This window comes from Coenobita brevimanus, chromosome 64 (genome assembly GCF_032717465.1).
Source record: "Coenobita brevimanus isolate Jiangsu-jjx chromosome 64, ASM3271746v2, whole genome shotgun sequence".
NCBI lineage: Eukaryota > Metazoa > Arthropoda > Malacostraca > Decapoda > Coenobitidae > Coenobita > Coenobita brevimanus.
In genome coordinates, this window is record NC_137017.1 from 13,702,466 (window position 1) to 13,726,712 (window position 24,247).

At 47.5% G+C, this 24,247-nt stretch overlaps 1 protein-coding gene across 1 annotated transcript; it reads right to left on the bottom strand.

The window, feature by feature from the left end:
- Positions 1-16,827: 16,827 nt before the first annotated feature.
- Positions 16,828-17,229, bottom strand: LOC145404648 (uncharacterized). Its single transcript, XM_080276172.1, has one exon. The coding sequence runs from the start codon at positions 17,227-17,229 to the stop codon at positions 16,828-16,830; it is 402 nt and encodes a 133-aa protein (XP_080132298.1).
- Positions 17,230-24,247: the final 7,018 nt, after the last annotated feature.

The window sequence follows — 24,247 nt, forward strand, 5'->3', positions numbered from 1 at the left end:
TGCACAATACTTATATTAGGGGAAGTCACACTTAACCTAAATCACTCGTACTACAGTATCACACGTATTCATCAGGGGGATAGGCAGGAACATGTCGTCGGCGATCCTGCCGGGCTAGGGGCACCGCCAATGCGAGGCGTGCCGAGAGGGCGCGGGATAACTCGTAAGGGCGTCCTCTCGCGTCCTGGGCTACCCGTAACTTCCGGGCTGGGCTCAGGTGTGTGGCCCTCGGGACTGGGGCCGAATAGCTCCAGGAACCTCTGTGATAAGTCCCGGTCTGTCATGAGGGCCTTACGGCGTCGTGGGGGCATAGAGAGATCACGCCCGGGTGTCCTGGGGAGAACCGAGAGAGGCTGCGGGCTGCGGTCTCCAGCATCTAGGGGCGCTGACAGAGGAGGGCTGCAGCAGTGACTTCCACTGGGGTCCGTCAGGTGCGTCTGCTCTAGAGCCAGACGTAGGGAACAGAGACCAGGGGAGGCTGTGAGGCCTGTATGGGTCACTCTGGGACAGGAAGCCTGGGCTCTAGTCTCCTGCCATAGGGACGTCTCTCTCCTTACCTCTCTCTGCACACCCTCGGAGCGACAATAGATCGTCTCACGAGGAAGGGAGCAACAATAGGTCGTCTCTACCAAGACACTCTCGGAGCGACCATAGATCGTCTCACGAGGATGGGAGCGACCATAGATCGTCTCTACCGGAGCACTTTCGAAACGACCATAGATCGTCCCACGAGGATGGGAGCGACCATAGATCATCTCTACCGGAGCACTTTCGAAGCGACCATAGATCATCTCACGAGGATAGGAGCGACCATAGATCATCTCTACTGGAACACTTTCGGAGCGACCATAGATCGTCTCACGAGGATGGGAGCGACCATAGATCGTCTCTACCGGAACACTTTCGGAGTGACCATAGATCGCCTCACGAGGATGGGAGCGACCATAGATCGTCTCTACCAGAGGGGCGCCGTCTGGAGTGTCTTTTACAACTCCACCCCTAGCTGACTCAACAATTCCACCCCGTGAAGGTAGTGTCCTTCTCCTACGGTGGCGACGGCGTGGTGGCTGCGTGACACAGGGGCGCACGGCCCGGGCTGACATATGTCGCTGTTGCCGGGAGTGGTTGTGACTGGTGGCGGCTACCCCGTGGGGTCCGTGTGGGGGTGTCGGCGCATCCTCGGGCATACTGAGCTGTGTTTGGCTTGCCCTGTCGTCGGGGGTACTATGGTATATTTCGGGGGCACTGTTCTTTAAGTCACGCATTTTAATGAATATATGCATTATAATAAAAAAAAACGGGATATGTAAAAGCAAAAAAACTTGAGGTGATAGAGCAAAACTGTTTAGAAATTTGAATTAAGCATATCAAAATTAGTCAAAAACACCTATTCACATGCTTGCCTCAGATTTTTTTTTTTTTTTTTTTTTTTTTTTTTTTTTGTAAACCAGTGTTATTGTACTCGTACAGAGTCCATAACTTCTTCACTGACAAGCAGTTAGCTATAATTTATAAGAGTCATATGCGCTCTCAGCTTGAATACTGCTCACCCTTGTGGAATGGATGTGAAGATGTTGAATTAAAACTAGAAAAAATTCAGAACAAAGCTGTGAGAATTATTAATAATCTTGCTATTACTTATAAACTACCTCCCCTACAAGTAAAAAGGAATGTTGCCTCCCTTGCATTATTTTACAGATATTTTTATAGCAAATGCTCAGACGAAGTTGCGTCCATTGTGCCACCTCTCCATGCTTTCCCTAGTGCTACACGGGCATCTGGTAGCGCTTATGACTGGAATGTCACTCAGACATATTGCAGAACTTCTGCCTATCAGAAGACTTTCTTTCCCGAACTGCATCTCTCTGGAACTCGCTTCCCCAGAATTGTTTCCCTCAAAACTTTAACCTGCAGCTGTTCAAGTCTAAATGTTACAGATACTTTATGAACAGAGGACACCAGTAATCCGGTGTATAAATTAGTTTATTTTTATTCATCTGTTTTTCCTTCTTCTGTTCTGTTATTAAAAAAAAAAAAAAAAACGCATTAAATGCTCTCAACTCTCAAACTCGAATTCTTCCCGCTCCTTCTGGCACCTTGCCAAAAACCTTTCTAACAACTTTACCTCATAATCCTTCCCTTCTCTTTTCTACTGTGATGGCTCTGTAGTTATTTCTTTTACTGATGAAGCTGATCTCTTCGCTCAGACTTTCTCCTCCAATTCCACCTTAGACGATTCCGGTGCTGTTCATCACTTCCTCTGAGTTCCTCATGGCTGACATTAAAATTTCTTCAGCTGATGTATTTTCTGCCATCACTGGCCTCAATACTCACAAGGCATATGGGCCTGTTGGGGTCCCTCCTGTTGTCCGGAAGAACTGTGCTTCCGTGCGTACACTCTGCCTAAGTCAACTCTTTCGCCTTTGTCTGTCAACATGTACCTTTCCTTCTTGCTGGAAGTTTGCCCTCATTCAGCTAGTCCAAAAGAAGGGTGACCATTCCCAACCCTCTATCGTTCAAGTGCTTTAACATCCTGTGTCTCAAAAGTTTTCGAGTCTATTCTTAACAGAAAAATTTTAAAGCATCTTTCCCATCCCAACTTCTTTCTGATCGTTAGTATGGGTTCCGTCAGGGACGCTCCACCGGCGATCTTCTCGTCTACCTTTCAGACTCCTGGTAATCCTCCCTTCAGGACTTCGGCGAAAGCTTTGCCATCACACTTGACATCCCAAAGGCTTTCGATCGAGTCTGGTATAAATCTTTAATTTTCAAACTGCCCTCTTACGGTTTCTATACTTCTATCTGTGCCTTCATCTACAGCTTCCTTTCTGGTCGTTCTAGCCGCTTTTGTAGACGGCCATCGTTCTTCTCCTAGATCTATCAACAGTGGACCTGCCGGTTCCTAGAGGAAAGACACTTGAGACAGTGCATATCCATTCTCGAGGCAAAACTCAATATCAGTATGATAACTGTGACAGTGCACAGCCACTCTGTGTGAACCAAGAAACAGAAATCAGGGACAATATATATATAACCATCGTGAAGCAGGAACCAGTCAGTGTCAGAGTAAATATTCCTGAACTAGTAAAACCTATATTTTGCCTTCTCACTGGAAACGAGCCTCCTGTGCAAGGACTGTGAAAGTTGTGTATTGCCTCCTCACCCAGACTATGACTCCTGTCTATCTAGTATCCTGTGTGATACTCGAAACCTACCTGCCAGCCTATGTATTAATTTTTTTTGGGGGGCATACTGTGTAAATTGTCTTCCTGTTCCATAGCAAAGTATTTGTCAATATACGTGCAAGGTTGTTGCCCTGTTTTTATGCCCTGCTTCTCTCATACTGTAAGCTCCTGTCTAGAAAGGGAACCCAGCTGCACCCTAGCAGTTCTTAGGACGGGAAGCCGACCCAAAAACGCCTAGCATAACTAAAATAAACATACATTTTGTTCCTTGTCATATTTTAAATAAACATTAGAGTGGCACCTTTTTGCAAAACTTGGCCAGGTAATGTAATTTCGTCATAAATACAAATCAAAGGGTAGTGGGAAAGTTTTAATAGTAAAAAAGTAACAAGGTATATAATTTTTCTTTCTGCCGCACCAGTGCAAGCCATTGATTATCGCATTTAATCCCTTTAATTCAGTATAGTTCATTATCAAACATTTACACAGGACGGACGAAACATGCATTGCTCTTTGGTAATCAAGCATGGGCTGTTCTCCTATTCAGGACTGTCCCTCTAATATGCATGCGCGTGTCTCTTGGCGATACGTTAAATGCTTAAATTAACATAATATTAAATTGCACATAAAACAAGAACTGTCAGTACAAAAGTTGATGTTAACAATAAATAATAGGTAGGCCTTATTGTATAAAAGAGTTCGGCTACAATGTCCAAAAAAACATAGAATTTATGCAGAACATTATTGAGAAGGCCTGACACTTCGGTACCGGGTCTACGATCATAAATTGTAAAACTATGAAAATAAAGTCAATCATTCCTGTTAGTTATGATTTTTCTAAGTAATATTTTAGTAATTTCAACGGCATATGCCATTACTATATCTCACAGATCGACACGAGTAAAAATAATCCACGGCTATTACAAGCATGGTAACCAGCAAAAGACTGGTGTAGGGCCGAGTTCGGAATGGCTCAGCACTGTGAAAGTCCCTCATTATGTAGGTGTAGCTCACGATAGACTAGGAGTGTGTAAGTGCAGAAAACTATTGTTACCGTCCCCGTCCCACACTGCCACAGGCTCCAACAGCAGTAGGTCAGTATAGGAAGGACGTTGCCCAGTGAGCTGTTCTTCCTATGGTCAGCCTTTCGGTGTGCAACAAGATCAGCAGAGGCGTTGTACTGTAAATAAGCACTGGCTTAAGTTCACTATCTTTATTTTCCAAATAATTACACTTAATGCTTGCCAACTACACTTCACTGTTTTCACAAGTACCAGAGAATTACAATATTCACTGACTGCACTGACACTGAACTACACTCAAACTGAACTGAAACTGACAGAAACTGATCTAGGCTCTACCCCATCCTTATATAAGCTTCCTATATTCCAGAGTGATCTACTACTTCTCCAAAGTTCTCGTGCATTCTCGAGAGAGCAACAGTTACAACAGTTGACAATTTGGAGACATCAAAATATCCAGAGTTTTCTTACACTGCATAACATCATCATCATCTTCGTTTAGCGTCCTTCTCTTCCCGGTGCCGGGCTTGAGCGTGATATGAGTCGTCTCCATCTATCTCTGTCCTCCACGTCTTCTTCTCTTAAATTTAAACATCTCATACCTTTCATAACCACTTGCCTCCAAGTTCTCTTTGGTCTTCCCACTGGTCTCCTCCCTTCTACTTCCAGCTCCATAGCCCTTCTCAAAATGTTATCTTGCTCTCTTCTGCGCACATGACCGGACCATCTCAATCTCATTGTCCGAATCCTATCCTCTAGGCTCTTCACTCCATATCTCACCTCCTGATTTGACACTGTCTCTCCACTTAACTCTTGCCATATACCTCAGCATCCTGTGATCACAAGTCAACAGGAGCCTCTCCAAATTTGCTGTCAGTGCCCAAGTCTCTACAGCATACAGCAGAACAGGTCTGATGCAGGCACAGTAGATCCTTGCATGGCGAACCAGCAGTATCCCCTGGTTCACTAACAGACTGGCCAACTCCCTTCACTTTCTCCAGGCGCTTGTGATCCTGGTCCTCACTGCCGCCTCTGTTCCGCCCTCACAGCTCATGGTGTCACCACGATAGTAGAGCTGGTCTACCACCTCCAACACACCAACCTCCACTGCTACCTCCTGTGGTCTCACTACAGGCCCTCTAACACATGCTGGGCACCTGAAGTTCCCTCCAGCTCTCCTTACATTCCTGAGTCCAGAGCATCTGCCATGGCACTACTTTGAGCACCCTGAACACCACACAGAGCTGACACCTACTCCCCCTTCACACACTCCGCATGGATACCTTCCTCTCTGCGGTACCACTGCGGGTTCCCTTCCTACCACCATCAACTCTGTCTTTGATCTGTTGACCTTCAGTCCTCTTGTTTCCATCTCTCCTCTTCACTCCACAAACATTCCACAACTCTCACCTCTGACTCTGCTGTCAGCACCAGGTCATCCGCATATGTCAGCTGCCAAATGCTATCACCTAGCACATCTCTCGTCGCCTCTCGCATCACTAGAACAAACAACAGAGGGCATAACGCCAACCCTTGGTGAACCCCAACTCCGATGCCAAACTCCTCCAACGTTCCTGCAATTGCCGTCACTCTTGACCTTGAATTTGTACACAGAGCTATCACCAACACCACCAGTCACTCGGGCACCATCTACCTCCTCAGTGCCCAAGCAATTGCGTTCCTTGGTATCCTGTCGAAAACCTTTTCCAGGTTCACAGATATGTGAAACAACTCCTTCTTCTTCTCTCCATACTTCTCCTGTAATTGTCTCATGATGAAAATGGCATCCAGTGTTGACTTGCCCTGCTGAAATCTAAACTGGTTCTTGTCCATCTTTACGAGCTCCCTCAACTTTGCCTCCAAGATCTCCCAGACTTTCATACCATGCTGCAATAGCCTCACTCCTCTATAGTTCTCACATTCCCGCGCATCTCCTTTTCCCTTATAGATGGGGATGGTGTAGCATTCCCCCCACTATTCTGGCACTCTACCTTCCTCTATTATCTTCCTAAGCATCTTCAACAACTCTTTCCCTCCTGTTTCTCCAGCTCCCCTCAATAGTTCACTGGTGAATCCAGATGGGCCTGGAGCCTTGCCTCCCTTCTTTCCTTGTAATGTCTTTTGGATCTCTTCCTTTGTAACCTCCATTACTGGTCTTTCAACTTCTCGGTCCCCCTCACGCTGATATTCATTTTCCTCATTCAACAACTGATGGAAATACCTCCTCCACCTTTGCATAATGTCGTCCTCCTCCACCATAATGTTTCCAGTTTTGTTTTTAATGAATTTTACTCCATTGATATTTTTCCCTTCTTTCCTCACTTACACTGCATAACACTCCAAATTATTTAGCATACGAACCGAGATAAAATTACATTATTTAACAGTCACATAAATAAAACATTATAGAGAAAATAAGCACAAAAATTAATGTACAACTTACATAATATCTCCAGTCACAGAGAGCAGGCTAACTGGCAACTCTGACACATAACAGAAAAATGCAAGCAGTACGGAGAACTCTCCAGACTACCTAACTAGCAAATCCCGCTTCTCAACACTACCCCCTCCCTAATCCTTTGCCGTCCCAACAAAACTACACAGTGTATACAAACATAACCCTTAATCCAAACTAAACATTTATTTATACACAAAATAATCCTTCAACTTAACTCTTTTCCTATGCCACTTCCAACGACATCCCTGCTCCTCCACACAGTCCCTAAAAGGCGTAGCCACATCCTTAGAAGGCCATGGCCAGCAGCTGAGCCCTATGGCAGGAGACAGCCTGTAGCCACTCCTCCGTCAGGTGCTGACTCCTGTTCACCAACCTACGACTCAGAGGGAGTCCCCAGCCTGGAGGAGTACTGGAGAGGCCCTGTGACTTTCCCAGGAGTCTTCTCCCTGCAGCCGGATCTGAAGAGGACTCATCTGACGAACCCCAACATAGGTCGGTGCCGCAGCCCCTTCCTGACGGCGCCACCGAGCACCAGGGACTGCAGCCCTCGGGAACCCCAGACTGCCCCCAGGACCTCCGGGCGGGACCTTCCGACACCCAGACGCCGATCTTCGTCCTCCATCAGGTGCCTGAACGAGGTGTTCAGGCAGTTATTCGGCCCTAGCACTGAGGGTCGTACTCCCGCCCCAAGCCCTGAAAGCACGGGGCCCTTCACCATCTGCAGCCCTGGACGAGAGAGGACGCCCCTACGCATGATCCCGTGGCCCCTGAACACAGAGGCCCCCAGTGGAACCCAGTCCCGTCAGAAGCAAGGCTGGGTCATCTCCGCTGCCCTTGTACCTGACTGCCACGATGCCCAGACCCGAAAGGAGTGACAGTGAAATCACAATGTCCGTGACTTAGTGACATGAAGGCAGAGCAGTGACTTAACCATATAAAGGAAGTCAGTGAGAGAAACACCAGTGACAATATAAACGTGGTGGAGTGAATAAAAGTAACAGTGAAACTGTGAACACGGCCAAGCTGTGAAATACGGGTCTATTACAGCGAATACCCTACCATCTGATAATGCAGCATCATACTAACATCATACACAGACCCCAGTGTTAAAGTAATAATTGCCAACAGTGAAACAGTACCACCCACTCCACAAATATATAAAACTTGGACTTTCTCAAATAATAGTATATAAACCTCTGCCCTAAGTGCTATTCACCTTGCCCGACCTTGACCTGGGTAGTATCCTGCGCGATACTAATAACCCATATCTAGGCCCAAGAATTATAAGTGTCCAGTGTATCTGTATTCGTGACATCTACCCGTTCCACTGTAGATTTTAGTAATAGACGTGTAAGGTTGTTGCCTTGAGTTTTTGTGTCCTGCCTCTCTCCTATTTGTTTAAGCTCCGGTCTAGAAAGAGAGCCCAGCTACACAGTAGGCGTTAGATGGACGGGAAGCTGACCCTAAAACACCTAGCATTACAAGTATCAGTATCAGTATCAGGTCACTGATGAATAGAAAGAAGAGAGCTGGTGATAGGACAGAGCCCTAAGTAAAATGCAGTATAGTGCCACAGAGGGCGACCTAACACCCCCAGAAGGAGTCCACAGAGGAGCACCGACAACACGCCGGGATTCAGGACAACAACAACATGAGTTCGCCCGGGCCGCGTGCCCCTATGACCCAGAGCTTGCCCACCACCACCATAGCAGGAATACAAGACTACCTTCCAGGCGAGCCGTCCCCAATCAACATCAGCTGTTACTCCAGCTCTAGTCAGCACCCCTGAGACGGCCAGTAGCCGCTCAACCCTTTTACAGGAGACGGCCTGCAGCTCCTCTGGAGGAAAACAGGAGATGGCCTGTAGCTGCTCCCACCTTTGTCAGGAGATGGCCTGAAGGTGGCCCTAACGAGACAGCCTGTAGCCGCTCAACCCTCCTGCAGGAGACGGCCTGTAGCCGCTCCCGAGAGAACCAGGAGATGGCCTGTAGCTGCTCTGAAGGTGCCCCCAACGAGACGGCCTGTAGCCGCTCCCGAGGGAACCAGGAGATGGCCTGTAGCTGCTCTGAAGGTGCCCCCAACGAGACGGCCTGTAGCCGCTTGACCCTCCTACAGGATATGGCCTGTAGCTGCTCCAGAGGCAAACAGGAGACAGCCTGTAGCCACTCCAGAGGCAAACAGGAGACGGCCTGTAGCCGCTCCGGAGACAAACAGGAGATGGCCTGCAGCCGCTCCAGAGGCAAACAGGAGACAGCCTGTAGCCGCTCCGGAGGCAAACAGGAGACGGCCTGTAGCCGCTCCGGAGGCAAACAGGAGACGGCATGTAGCCGCTCCGGAGGCAAACAGGAGATGGCCTGTAGCCGCTCTGGAGGCAAACAGGGGATGGCCTGTAGCCGCTCCGAAGGCAAACAGGAGACGGCCTGTAGCCGCTCTGGAGGCAAACAGGAGACGGCCTGTAGCGACACCTGCCCTCATCAGGAGACGGCCTGTAGCTGCTTCCATCTTCATCAGGAGACAGCCTGTAGCCGCTCCGGAGGCAAACAGGAGACAGCCTGTAGCCGCTCTGGAGGCAAACAGGAGACGGCCTGTAGCGACACCTGCCCTCATCAGGAGACGGCCTGTAGCTGCTTCCATCTTCATCAGGAGACAGCCTGTAGCCGCTCTGAAGGTGCCCCTCAAGAAACGGCCTGTAGCCGCTCCAGAGGGAATCAGCAGATGGCCTGTAGCCGCTCCCGCCTTCGTCAGGAGACAGCCGGTAGCCACTCTGAAGGTGCCTTTGAGATGGCCTGTAGCAGCTCCTCTTCCCAGGCCATGGCCAGTAGCTGGGCCTTAGCGACGGCCTGCAGCTGCGCCCCAAGAAGGCCACAGCCAGTAGCTGGGCCCTACAGCAGGAGACAGCCAGTAGCCGCTTCTCCATCAGGTGCTGACTCCTGTTCATTAATCTACGACCCAGAGGGAGCTCCCAGCCTGGAGGAGTACTGGAGAGGCCCTGTGACTTCCACTGGGCTCTTCTCCCTGCAGCCGGATCCAGAGAGAGCCCACCTGACGGACCCCAACGTAGGCTGATGCCGCAGTCCCCTCCTGACGGCGTCTCCGAACACCGGGGACCGCAGCCCTTGGGATCTCCAAACCGCCCCCAGGACCCCCGGGCGGGACGACCCAAACGCTGGAGATCTTCGTCCTCCGTCATGCGCCTGAGCAAGAAGTTCAGGCAGTTATTCAGCCCCAGCCCTGAAGGCTGTACTCCTGCCCCAAGCCCCGAAAGCACGAGGCCCTTTGCCACCCGCAGCCCCGGACTAGAGAGGACGCCCCTACGTGTGATCCCATGGTCCCTGAACACAGAGGCCCCTGGCGGTACCCAGCCCCATCAGTAGGGAGACTGGGCCACTTCCGCCGCCCTTGTACCTGACCGCCACAACGCCCATACCTGAAAGGATTGACAGTGAAAGCACAGTGTTCGTGACTTAGTGACATGAAAGCAGAGCAATGATTTAACCACATAAAGGTAATCAGTGCAAGAAAACACCATTGACAATATAAAAGTGGTGGACTACATAAAAACAACAGTGAAACCATGAACACGGCCAAACAGTTAAACATGGGTCGATTACAGTGAATACGCTACCATCTAGTAACGCTGCATCACGCTAAGATCATACCCAGACCCCAGTGTTTTAGATACCAACAGTGAAATAGTGCCATCTACTCCACAAATATCTAACCTGGACTTCCTGCAATAATAATATATAACCTCTGTCCTAAGTGCTATTCACTTTACCCGACCTTGACCTACACAGTATCCTGAGCGATACTAATAACCCATATCTAGTGTAATGCTAGGTGTTTTCGGGTCTGGCTTCCTGTCCCGTAAACGCCTATGGCGGGGCTCTCTTTCTAGACAAATAGGAGAGAGGTAGGACACAAAAACTCAAGGCAACAACCTTACACGTGTATTACTAAGTTGGACGGGGGAACGAGTAGATGTCATTGATACAGATACACTGGACAACTACATCTCTTACGTCTAGAAATGGGTTATCGGTATCGCGCAGGATACTGCTCAGATCACAGTGAATAGCACTTGAGGCAGAATGTTATTAATTATGGGAAGTCCGGGTTTTCTATATTTGTGGAGTTGTAAATGTTATTCCTTGCTGGTAAGTGTTTCTTTGGCACTGGGGTCTGAATATGGTCTTAGTATCAGGAGGTATTTTCTGGTGGTAGCGTATTCACTCTGATAGACTCAACTCTCACTGGGTGGCCGTATTTGTGGTTACTCTAACGTCTAAAGACGTTATCCATACAGGTAGGGATTGTAAAACGCCTGGTCTTGTACTCGGGGTCTGCTTTATTGGATGTTCATCACAAATAATGTTGCCTATGCCGTCGCTCCCCTCGGAGGCCTAACGTAGCAACCCTCGTCATAAATCTTGTCCACCTCCCCTCACCTTGAGAGGTGGCCTATACACAGACCTCTATCCTGAGCAGTACGACTGAAAGGACTTTCATCTAATTAACTTTACTTTTACGCCAATGGAAAGTATATAACACTGTTTTCTCACTATCAACTGTTACGCAGATGCGTCACGGACTAACATGAAGTACTTACAGATAGTGCATAGATCCATCTTCAATTCAATGAGAAGTAATTATATCGAAGTTTTAGCAGATTTCAATACAATGACCTTAATGTATAGAGTTTGGTTTCCAAATAGTTATCCACCGTGTTCTAAGTGATAGACTAAAATTCAAGTAACAGTTAAAAGCTATATGGCCACATAAGTCCCTCTCCTGCCCTGTCATCAGGACAGCCACATATACACCCACCTACTTATCCACCTACCCACTCAACCCATCCAGCGCAACCTGCCGACTTCACCCCTGCCACCCACCCAGTCCACCGATCCCTGCTATCCACCCTGCTAACCCACGAATACCATACACGAAGCTCACCTAAAAATGCCACTCAGCACATTCACTCATTCACTTCTCCACCCTGAACCCATCCAGCCACCCAACCCAACTACCCACTTAGATCATCCCGACCACGAAATCGTCTCAGCCACCCTGGCGACCAACGGTGCCCACTCACCCTGGCGACCCACTTTGTCCACACATCCCTACAACCTATCTTGCCCAACGACCTCTACCACCGACCCTTCCCACTCGCAAATTCCACCCACCCTTCCCACGCACGAATTCCACCCACCCTGGTCACCCAACAATGCCATCCATCGCATCCACCCACACAACCCTCCCACCTCTCCCTGAACACTCCCCACCCACCTCACCCTGCCCATCCACCCACCCTGTCCACTCACTCCCCCCACCGACCCACCCGGCCATCCACATGCCCAACCATCCTTCTTACGTAACGCCGTTCACTCCGCCATCCCATTCACCCATTTGAACCCGACTTATCCACCAAACTCATCCTATCCAAACCTAACTTACCGACCCCTCCCCGACCACCCATATATCCAGCCACTCATCCACTCAGCCCACCAAACACATCCACTCACTAACCTGTTTACCCCTACAACCCACCCAAAGCCACTCCACACACCACACCCAACAACCTCCCCTTCCCCCCTCCGCCATTGCCACTGTCCACCCATCCTGTCGATGCACCCAACTTACCACACCCACCAACTCAACCTCATCAACTCCACCCACGCAACCAACTGACTCACACACACACACACACACACACACACACACACACACACACACACACACACACACACACACACACGTACGCACGCACGCGCGCGCGCAGGGAGAGAGTAGTTCACAACAACTTTAATCACTAATCATCTTCAGTGGTTGTTTATACCCGAGGAAGATTGGTCTCAAGTCTTACGAATTAGTGTTTGATGGTTGACTGTATAATCATTGAACAGTATGAACAGCATGTAATATTGAAACTAGCATAGTTATGATATTTTAATATTTTACTAAAGTATTCACTCATTAAAATTATTGCCAATTGGATGGCATAATCATGGAATCCAAATGGAAATATATCCATAATACAGCTGAATGATATTATTTTACCAAAGTATTCGCTCATTAAAACTATTGCAAACTGGATGGCATACCAATGAATCCTAATGGAAATACATCCATCGCATAGCTGAATTAAAGGGTATATGTCGGAGATACGAGTCAATATACTGTGCAAGCTGCTATTAGACCAATACTAAACACTTCCACATCTCATCCGTCCCCTTCACCGTCCCCAGATCCTCCCTCCCTCCTTGCCCACTCTTCCGCATGTGTGTGTGTGTGTGTGTGTGTGTGTGTGTGTGTGTGTGTGTGTTGTTTGTGTCTTACTGAGTCTCTCTCTCTCTCTCTCTCTCTCTCTGTATGCGCCAGTGTGTGTGTGTGTGTATGTGTGTATGCTTCTGTCTGTCTGTTTATGCGTGTTTTGTTTCTCTCTGTGTTTGTGTGCGTGCGTGCGTGGTGCGTGTGTGTGTGTGTGTGTGTGTGTGTGTGTGTGTGTGTGTGTGTGTGTGTGTGTGTGTGTGTGTGTGTGTGTGTGTGTGTGTGTGTGTGTGTGTGTGTGTGTGTGTGTGTGTGTGTGTGTGTGAGTCAGTTGGTTGCGTGGGTGGAGTTGATGAGGTTGAGTTGGTGGGTGTGGTAAGTTCGGTGCATCGACAGGGTGGGTGGACAGTGGCAATGGCGGAGGGGGGAAGGGGAGGTTGTTGGGTGTTGTGTGTGGAGTGGCTTTGGGTGGGTTGTAGGGGTAAACAGGTTAGTGAGTGGATGTGTTTGGTGGGCTGAGTGGATGAGTGGCTGGATATATGGGTGGTCGGGGAGGGGTCGGTAAGTTAGGTTTGGATAGGATGAGTTTGGTGGATAAGTCGGGTTCAAATGGGTGAATGGGATGGCGGAGTGAACGGCGTTACGTAAGAAGGATGGTTGGGCATGTGGATGACCGGGTGGGTCGGTGGGGGGAGTGAGTGGACAGGGTGGGTGGATGGGCAGGGTGAGGTGGGTGGGGAGTGTTCAGGGAGAGGTGGGAGGGTTGTGTGGGTGGATGCGATGGATGGCATTGTTGGGTGACCAGGGTGGGTGGAATTCGTGAGTGGGAAGGGTCGGTGGTAGAGGTCGTTGGGCAAGATAGGTTGTAGGGATGTGTGGACAAAGTGGGTCGCCAGGGTGAGTGGGCACCGTTGGTCGCCAGGGTGGCTGAGACGATTTCGTGGTCGGGATGATCTAAGTGGGTAGTTGGGTTGGGTGGCTGGATGGGTTCAGGGTGGAGAAGTGAATGAGTGAATGTGCTGAGTGGCATTTTTAGGTGAGCTTCGTGTATGGTATTCGTGGGTTAGCAGGGTGGATAGCAGGGATCGGTGGACTGGGTGGGTGGCAGGGGTGAAGTCGGCAGGTTGTGCTGGATGGGTTGAGTGGGTAGGTGGATAAGTAGGTGGGTGTATATGTGGCTGTCCTGATGACAGGGCAGGAGAGGGACTTATGTGGCCATATAGCTTTTAACTGTTACTTGAATTTTAGTCTATCACTTAGAACACGGTGGATAACTATTTGGAAACCAAACTCTATACATTAAGGTCATTGTATTGAAATCTGCTAAAACTTCGATATAATTACTTCTCATTGAACTGAAGATGGATCTATGCACTTGATAATACACCTAACAGTAGAACAGATGAAACTAACATTACATGCAGCAAGACGTGAGAATGAGAGAAGCTTCATATCTCCGATCCATCCGCCTAACAAATCAGTGTTTTGGTAGGGTTAAGGAGGGGAAGTTAGGGGGGTAGACGCGTGCGATTAACCTGACCTCTATTGGCAGATTATCCTGTACCACGAATTTCTGTCCGGAGTTGTACATATAAACTAAAGACATGCAAAGTTTTCCTATTTTACCTTAGTTGAAGCACAAATTTCTTACTGAATAAAATGCAAACTATAGCAGGCGCTACAAACTAAATATCTATCTATCTATTGCCAGACGCCTCAATCCCGTTCGGGGTGGCCACAAACAAATCGCCTCCACGTCGCCCTGTCCCCCACCATTCCACTGCCCTGCTCCCAACTCACACCCCCCACTCTCATATACCTCTCCACCCCATCCCTCCATCTCATCCTCGGCCTTCCCCTCCCTCTTCCCCCCTCCACCTCACTCATATACATTCTCTTCGTCAGTCTTTCACCCTCCATCCTCTCCACATGGCCAAACCACCTCAGTTTATTCCTCCTAATTCTTCCTATCACATCCACATCCACACCACAACGCTCCTTTATATCCTCATTTGTCAGCCTGTATCTCCACGTGACTCCACATGCTCCTCTTAAATAACTCATTTCCACTGCTCTCACTCTTGACTTGTGTCCTTCCAGCAACGTCCAAGCTTCACTTCCATACGGTAGAGTTGGTATCACAGTACTGTCATATAGTAACTTTTTCACTTCCATGCTCACTTTCCTGCTTCTTATCACTGCTTTCAAGGAACTAACAACCTTTCTTCCCTGCTGTACCCTTTCAAGCACTTCACCCTCCAAACCTCCATCCTTACTCATCACACTACCCATGTACTTAAACGTACTCACATTTTCCAATTCCTCACCATCCAACCTCGCTGTACATTCACTGACTTCACCTCTCTCAAAGACCATCACTTTACTCTTTCCTACATTCACCTTTAGATTCCGTTTTTACACACTCTCCCAAACTCATCCACCAAGCCTTGCAGCTCCCCTTCGTCTGCACTCAACAACACAGTAACAACTGCAAACAACAGTACAAGGAGTTTCCACACACTACCCTCTCTCACCAGGGCCACTCCAACATCCATTACCCTACCTTGTACCTCTTTTATTACCCCATCCATGTACAGATTGAACAACCATGGAGACATGACACATCCCTGTTTCAACCCAACCTTCAAAGAGAAAAATTCACTCAGTTCACCATCCACACGCACTGCAGTCTTAGCACCATCATGCATACTCTTCACAGCATTCAACAACTTCCCATCTACTCCATATATTCTTAATACTTTCCACAATCCTTGTCTATCCACCCTGTCATATGCTTTCTCCAAATCCATAAAAGCCGCATACAACTTCTTTCCCTTCTCTAGAAACTTTTCCGCTAATCTAAGAATGAATATCTGATCTACACAACCTCTTCCCTTCCTAAAGCCTCCCTGTTCTTCTCCAACTAATTCCTCTGTTCTTTCTCTAACTCTGTCAATAAGTATCCTACCATACACTTTTCCTATTATACTAAGAAGACAAATGCCCCTATGATTACCACACACTTCTTTTTCCTCTTTTCCTTTGTACAAGGGAATAATTATACCTGACTTCCAATCCTCCGGGACTCTACCTTCCTAAATATCATGTCACAAAAAATAAGAGAGACTTTATATTCATGTGATGTGCCGTAACATTCCGGCCCCTTAAATGAGACTCATTTACAAAGCTACTACTACAGGCACATCTCAAGCACTGACATAAATTTCCACTAAAGGCGACAAAACACAAGTAATACTGCAAAGTATACTAAACTATGATGGTACACTTAAGTTGAGGTAGTGATACAGAGTACACATTAATACTACAACTGCACAAGTTTATTTAGCCTTGCAGAGCGTAGCACGTCGCACACTCTCAGTCAGGAGGCATTATTCTGGCCTGAGCCCTGACTGCTCAAGGCTCAACTAACCTACTGTGTTACTGTCCTCTAACAAACACAACGTTGCCACTGGCCTTACAAATTTATTGTAGGCTGTGCGCACTTCTACACTGCGCACCAAGCCGTCTCTGCCAGTGAACACCTGTGTAACTCTCCCCAGAGGCCGGCATTGCCTTGGGGTACCCCCTTCCATCACTAGAACCAAATCCCCCATCTGGAAATTTCTTTGGGGCTCCAGCCACTTCTGACGCAACTGTATTAATGGAAGGTACTCTTTAAGCCATCGTTTCCAGAACTGATCAGCTATAAATTGAACATGTCTCCATCTTTTACCATACAAATCCTGCTTGCACGTTTTACCCAGTGGAGCAGCATGACCTGGACGGAGCAAGAGCAAGTGATTTGGGGTCAAAGCCTCTAGATCTTTGGGATCATCTGACACAGGTGTTAAAGGCCTACTGTTGACAATTCTGTCTACCTCGCAGAATACAGTGTCTAACCGCTCATCGTCAAGAACCTGATTCCTTTTGCTGACTCATTCCACTGATTCAGGGCATCTCTTATCTCTCTTTGAGCCCCAACAAAGTTAGTGTCATAGTCTGAACGAATCTTCTCAGGAGCTCCTCTCCTCGCCATAAATCTGACCAAAGCATTTATGAAGGAATCTGCAAATCTGACCAAAGCATTTATGAAGGAATCTGCATCAAGTGAGTTCAGCTTTTCAATGTGTACAGCTCGCACTGTTAAGCATGTAAAGATGCAGCCGTATCTCTTTTCCTGGGACCGACCCCTCTTCACTAGGAAGGGCCCAAAACAATCTATCCCCACATGCGAGAAGGCAGGCTTGTTAGGAGTCACTCTCTCCTGAGGTAGCTGGGCCATTTGCTGTGAACCCATCGGTCCTCTACTTCTCCTACAAGTGATGCAATTTCTTGTTACGTGACTAATCAGTGGCCGCAACTTGGGTATGCAGTAGCATTACCGGACAGCTGCTGCAACATGCTCTCGCCCGGCGTGTCCTGTATTCTTGTGAGCTTCCCTAACAATTAGTTCTGTTACATGGTGTTGTCGTGGCAATATTACTGGATGCCTTGCGTCTTCAGTGAGTGGTGCCATATGAAGGCGACCTCTTACTCTCAGCAGGTCGTCATCATGCATATAGAGTTCTAAGCGGTAGACTGAACTATTTGAGGGCACACGTCCTAGTGCTCTAAGAGATTGTATCTCGGCACCATAATGCTTTCTCTGGATGTACTTAAGTATAGCATTCCCAGCTCCTTCCAAGTCTGTAGCTTCAAGATCCTTGCCCTTCAGGCACCATGAAGCAGGTCTTCTTTCTTTAAGCCATGCTCCGAATCGACGGATCCATGCTACAGTCTTCTTCATAAGGAACCAGCTTGAGAAGCTTCCTATTAGCCTGTCAGTTGCACTCTCGGTGACCTGAGACACTGTTAATGCTGTCGGCATCTGTTTCGCTTCTTTGTCGTTGTTCAAGATTTCAGGATTTTCTTCAGGGTACTCTGGCCTCTTTACTTCTTCTTGCCAGAACTCCGGCCCCTGTTTCCATCTTGCACTGGTGATCATTTAATTTCCGGTCAGTCCTCGTGACTCGTCATCAGCAGGATTCAGCCTCGTGCTCACGTGCCTCCACTTTACGGCACGGGATCCACTGTGAATTGCTGCCACTCTGTTGGCAACAAAGGTGTGAAACCTCTTATAGACTCATTCTTAATGTACTGGAGAACAATCGTACTATCAGTCCAGAAAACAGATTCTTGAAGCTTTACTTCCATCTCTTGACGCAGTGTAGTGTCCAATTTTACTGCTACTACTGCTGCCAGGAGTTCCAATCTAGGGATTGTTAACTGCTTCACTGGTGCCAGCCTAGATTTGGCTGTCAACAAGGTACAGTGGATTCTTCCTGCTTCATTCTTTATTTTCACATAACTCACAGCTCCATAAGCCTCCTCCGAGGCTTCACAGAAATGAAGCTGATAACTAATGACTGTACCAAAGTCTGGTGGTATGATACAGCGACCAATTCCAAATTCTTCTAATCCCGGCAGGTCTTCCAACCACCTTTCCCACCTTTGTTGCTGTGTGGAGTCAACTCATCATCCCAACCTTTACCTAGTCTGCACTCATCCTGAAATATCTTCTTAGCTACCAACACAAAGGGAGAAACAAGACCTAATGGATCGTATACTGAACTCTAGCACACTAAGCAATCCTCGCTTCATGCTTTCCTTTCTTTTCAGTTTTGTTCTAATACCCAATTTGTCATCTTCAGTGTTCCATTCAAGACCCAGTGCACATTCAACTGGTAGAATATCTTGATCAAGGTTCATCCTCTTCACTTCTTTAGCTCGTTCTTCTGTGGGTATTGAGCTAGGCACTCGTTTGCTGTTGCTCATCCATTTTGTCAGACGAAAGCCTCCACACGACAGCATCTGACAAAGTTCAGTCACTAGAGTCACTGCTACATCCTCAGAACTTACAGACTTCAAACAATTGTCTGCATAAAAGTTATCCAACACAGTGTTCACAGCAAACGAGCTAAATCTACTGGACTGATCAAGTGCTGTGCGACTAAGTGCAAACCCTGCACAACTTGGACTCCATACTCCACCAAACAAATGTGCAGTCATCCTGTAGACTTGGGGTTTCTATGCAATGTCTTCGTCTGTCCACCAAAGGAACCTTAACACGTTCCTGTGCTCTAGTGTGACACGTACTTGATGGAACATGGACTCAATATCTGCCATAATAGCTATGTTCTCCTGCCTGAGTCTAAGCAACACACCAAGCAGCTTATTCGTGAGATCCGGTCCCTTATATATGTACTTGTTGAGTGAATATCCCTGGGACTCAGCTGCACAAACACTAATCTGAATTTTTCAGGTTTACTGGGATGTTTCACATTAAACATAAGCAGATACCAAGTCATCCCTGGGAAGACACTGATTTTTTCTTCAGGCACTCGTTCAGCATGTCCTTTAGCCACTAAGTTGTTCACTTCAGACCTGTAGCTCTCCAGAAGACTATCATCCTTAGCTAAGTGTCGCTTGAGGGATCGAAGGCGCTTCTCTGCCATACTGCGATTATCGTGCAGTCCAGGCGGGTTGGACCTGAACGGTATTGATAATTCATAATGACCGTTTTTTAACACAACGGATCGAGCCCAAAGATCCAAAACCTTTTGGTCCTCTATAGACACTGCTGGCTTCTCCTCTAACTGTTGACCTCTATCTACTGCCCAGAACCTTTCCACCTGAGTCTCTAGGCTTGTTTCTGGCACTGTCATGGAATTAATGTAGTTGCAGAGGACCTTTTCTCCTTGAAAGTTTTTATTCACTGGCCCGTTAACTATCCAACCTAATTTTGTGCGGATAGCGTAAGGATCGTCAACTCGACCACGTCTTACCTCTAGTGGTACTAAGATCTCTGGATAGTTCTGACCAATAATCATTTCAACGCAGAGGTTGGTCACGTGGGGAACGTCAAGATCTCGCAAGTGTTCCCGCCGCTCAAAGTCCTTTGGAACAGCTATACTGTCTTGAAGATCAGGGATCGTTTTTACTGCAAGCACTTCTGGTAGGCTTCGTAGCTCTTATTCCTACGACCTGCACCCCTCAGTTCTAAAGAAACTATCGCTGCGCCTGCATCTGTCTCACTGTTCAAAGTGGAAAGGGACACGTTTCTTGGTTCATCTTGAAGGTTTAACTTTTCCACCAAAGACTGGGAGCAAAATGTCCTGTTACTTCCCGTGTCTACCAAAGCAAGAGCTCGAACAGTCTTAGATCCACCTTTGCCTCGTACTAGAACGCTAACTATCGGCAAGGCTATTTTGTCGTTAGTCCCTGGTGCCCTGCATCCGTAGCTTCTGTGAGTAAACTTCGCTGTCTTTTCGATACCTCCACTGGTTTCCTTAGTCTTCTTATCCGTACCTTGGAATGCCTCGTGCAGTAGCTTGGAATGCCATAGGTCGCAACCCTTTACACCACAGGTAGACCACTTCCTACACTGATCCACCCAGTGTTCTCCACGCAGGCAGTTGTAACAGAGTCCCCCTTTTTAGGCAAAACTCAGTCTCTTCTCTGATGTCAAATTCTGGAACTGCTCACTGTCTGGTAACCAGTGTTCTTTATTGCAAAGCTGACACCATGGTTTTTTCTTATTGCTTGCCTTCACAGCACCAGCTTCACTTTTGGTCTTTGTGGATTCAACCGAGGTGGTGGCAGAGTCCTTATCACGAACTTCAGTATTGAAACACGTTTTCTTGGACGCAGTTTCCTTCTTGGGTTTTGTTCCCTTCTTTTCTTCATATGGTGTCTTACCTACGTTTCCATACAGTGGTTTGTTCGCTATCTTTGCAGATTCCTCAATGAATTCAGTAAGCTTTTCTATATCTGGGTACTCATGTTTCCATTTGAAATGGACCACCTCAGTGACCCATTTTCTTCTACAATCACAAGGCAGCCTCTCCACTGTTTTGACCATACTGTACTCCGAGCCCAATCTGTCAGTTTTACCGATAGCTTTGAGCACCTCCAGGCAATCCTTGATGCTATCCGCAAGTTCTTGCAGCCCGGTGTAACAGGCCAGAATTCATCTCTGCCCATTTTTACCCCTAGGTGAAAATTGGCCTAGGCTAGATTTCCCCCTGGGGGGATTTTTAGACTAGGCTGTTTAGCAGCCTCCTAGGCCAAACTTCACCCCTAAGATAAAGCCTTGCGGGGTGAAAATGGGCTACGCCAGTTTTAACCCTGGGAGTAAAACTAGCCTCGGCTACAATTACCCCAGGGGTAACTTTGGTCTAGTCTAGAACTACCCCATGGTCAATCTGACAGGAGTAAATTCTGGCTTGCAATAGGTCAGTTTAGACTAGGTTGTTTAGCATCCCCCCCTAGGCCAAACTTCACCCCTAAGATAAAGTAAGATTGAGTCAATCTAAGATTAGAAGATTATTGAGCTTGACTTCCTTTTGAAGTATATGTAGGTGTGATGAATCAGTTTGGATGTTTTACTTCAAGTAAAGTTTGTTAATTGATAATTGTTTGAGTTTAATACTTTGTTGTAATCAGTATTGTTGGAAAGCTCAGAAGATCAAAAGATGAAAGAGGTTTTGAATTTGTCTGAGCTAGTTTGAGGAGCTACTGGAGGGGTATAAGTAAACCCCCAAGTCTGGCATTTTCCTTATGCTTTACCAAGCTTTGGTGATGTACAATACTGCTGCAAGCAGTTCGTTTGCGGATTACTTTTAAACTCCTTTTGGATAATATTAGATCACGAGTTTTCAACTTGGGGTACGCGTACCCCTGGGGGTATGCCAATCAGGGAGTATGCATAGCCGTCTCATGTCTGTTTTGCAAAGAAAAGAAAAAAAACGTCAACTATCACTTCCAAGTATGGGTGCGAGTCGGGTTGGACATGTGAGTGACCGTCCGCTAACTTGTCTCGTACGAGTATTGGACAGGGAGAGGGTAACCGCGAGATGTGAGCTGCGGTCGGGTACGCCAGTCAGTTCCTGTTGCTGGTTAGACAAGATTGGTCACTTTGGGGCTACTTTCTGCGTGTGGCTGGGTGTGATGTGTGGTGTGGTGTGGCTGGGTGTGATGTGTGGTGTGGTGTGGCTGGGTGTGATGTGTGGTGTGGTGTGGCTGGGTGTGATGTGTGGTGTGGTGTGGCTGGGTGTGATGTGTGGTGTGGTGTGGCTGGGTGTGATGTGTGGTGTGGTGTGGCTGGGTGTGATGTGTGGTGTGGTGTGGCTGGGTGTGATGTGTGGTGTGGTGTGGCTGGGTGTGATGTGTGGTGTGGTGTGGCTGGGTGTGATGTGTGGTGTGGTGTGGCTGGGTGTGATGTATGGTGTGGTGTGGCTGGGTGTGATGTGTGGTGTGGTGTGGCTGGGTGTGATGTGTGGTGTGGTGTGGCTGGGTGTGATGTGTGGTGTGGTGTGGCTGGGTGTGATGTGTGGTGTGGTGTGGCTGGGTGTGATGTGTGGTGTGGTGTGGCTGGGTGTGATGTGTGGTGTGGTGTGGTGTGGCTGGGTGTGATGTGTGGTGTGGTGTGGCTGGGTGTGATGTGTGGTGTGGTGTGGTGTGGCTGGGTGTGATGTGTGGTGTGGTGTGGCTGGGTGTGATGTGTGGTGTGGTGTGATTGTGTGGTGTGGCTGTGTGAGGTGGGATGTGGTGTGGCTAGGTGTCATGTGTGGCTTGGTGTGATATGCGGTGTATAGTGTGGCTGGGTGTGATGTGGGGTGTGGTGTGGCGGGGTATAGTGTGGCTCAGTGTGATGTGGGATGTAATGTGGCTGGTTCTTTTCCAGGGTATCATGGAAGACCAGCTGTACAGTGATATTCTGCGGTTTTACACATCGACAGATAAGAAATATCCTGACGCAATATATACATTACCCCCTGACCAGCGTACCAATGCAAAATCAAACTTTCGAAAGGCTGCTAAGCCCTATAGAGTTGAGGCTGGTGTAGTATATCATGGTGAGAAACAAGTGATACTAAAAAGTCGGGTACATGATATACTGAACGCATGTCACAACAATCCAGTTTCAGGTGGACATTTTGGTCGGGATAAAACCCTTGCCAAAGTATCAGAGAGGTATTATTGGAAAGGCATGAAAGCTGATGTCCAGATTCATTGCAAGGCATGTACAAAATGCGTTTCAGCAAATCCCGAGATTTCAAAAGATCACACTCCTCTACACTCTATTCCAGTGCCATCCAAGGTTTGGAGTCTATAGTTGGAATTGATATTTATTGGCCCTCTTCAAGAATCTCAAAATGGCAACAAGTACATAGTAGCTATCTCCGATCATCTTTCAAAGTATATTGAGGCAGCTGCAATTCCCAAGAAGAGTGCTGAATGTGTTGCTAATTTCTTGTACCAGGTCATCTGTCGCCTAGGATGTCCAGAGACATTAATCAGTGATCAAGGCAGAGAGTTCGTGAACCAAGTTGTGGATTCTCTTCTCAGCAAACTACAAACAGAGCATCGCATTTCATCAGCTTACCATCCCCAGACCAATGGTCAGCGTGAGCGTGATAAAAGAACATTGAAGGGTGCCCTAGCAAAGCTTGTGAATGAACATTGTGATGACTGGGATCAGCTTATTCCAGGTGTTTTATTTGCATAACACACCTCATTTCATTCTTCAACAAAATGCACATCATTTGAGATCATGTATGGGCGCAAAGCAAGACTGCCTATTGATCTACCCACTGACACCACACCTGTAGAGGATGTCAACAATGAACCAGCTGTATTTGATGCAAAGGAGGGTGACACATACAGTCCAGGCGATGAAGCTTTGGAAGCACCTGATGCCATCAGTCCAGAACTTTTGGCCACCATGAAAAAGATTTATGATGACATCCGCTCCATTGCCTCAGACAACATTACCAAAGCCCAGTCACGTCAGAAGCAAAGTTATGACAACCGTCACAAGAGCCACTGCAACATACCAGTGGGGTCAAAAGTCTATATCAAGAATAGCCGAAGAATTCACCGCATGGGATCAAAACTGGAACCACACTGGATAGGACCCTATGAAGTCATTGAATTTCTCAGCAAAGGCAGAGTGAAATTACAGAATTGTGCAACAAACCAGAAGCTGAAAAATATCTATCATGCCTCCAACCTGAAAGTATATGAAGCTCCTGATTCTACTGATGGTGATGGAGATAGTCTGCAGGTAACTGAAACACAGAATTCAAGCAAATGCAAGCTTGATGATCTCCAGCCCAATAAGAAGCCCAGAGTTTCTCAAATGTTCTCCCCATTAATTGTTTGCCATGGCAAGGAAAAAGCTAGCTGAAGCCTAAGCTTGGAGAAATTGTAAGCCTATTTACTTTGGAAAAGCAAAAGAATTAACAGTACCAAAGAGACTGCACAAGACCCGA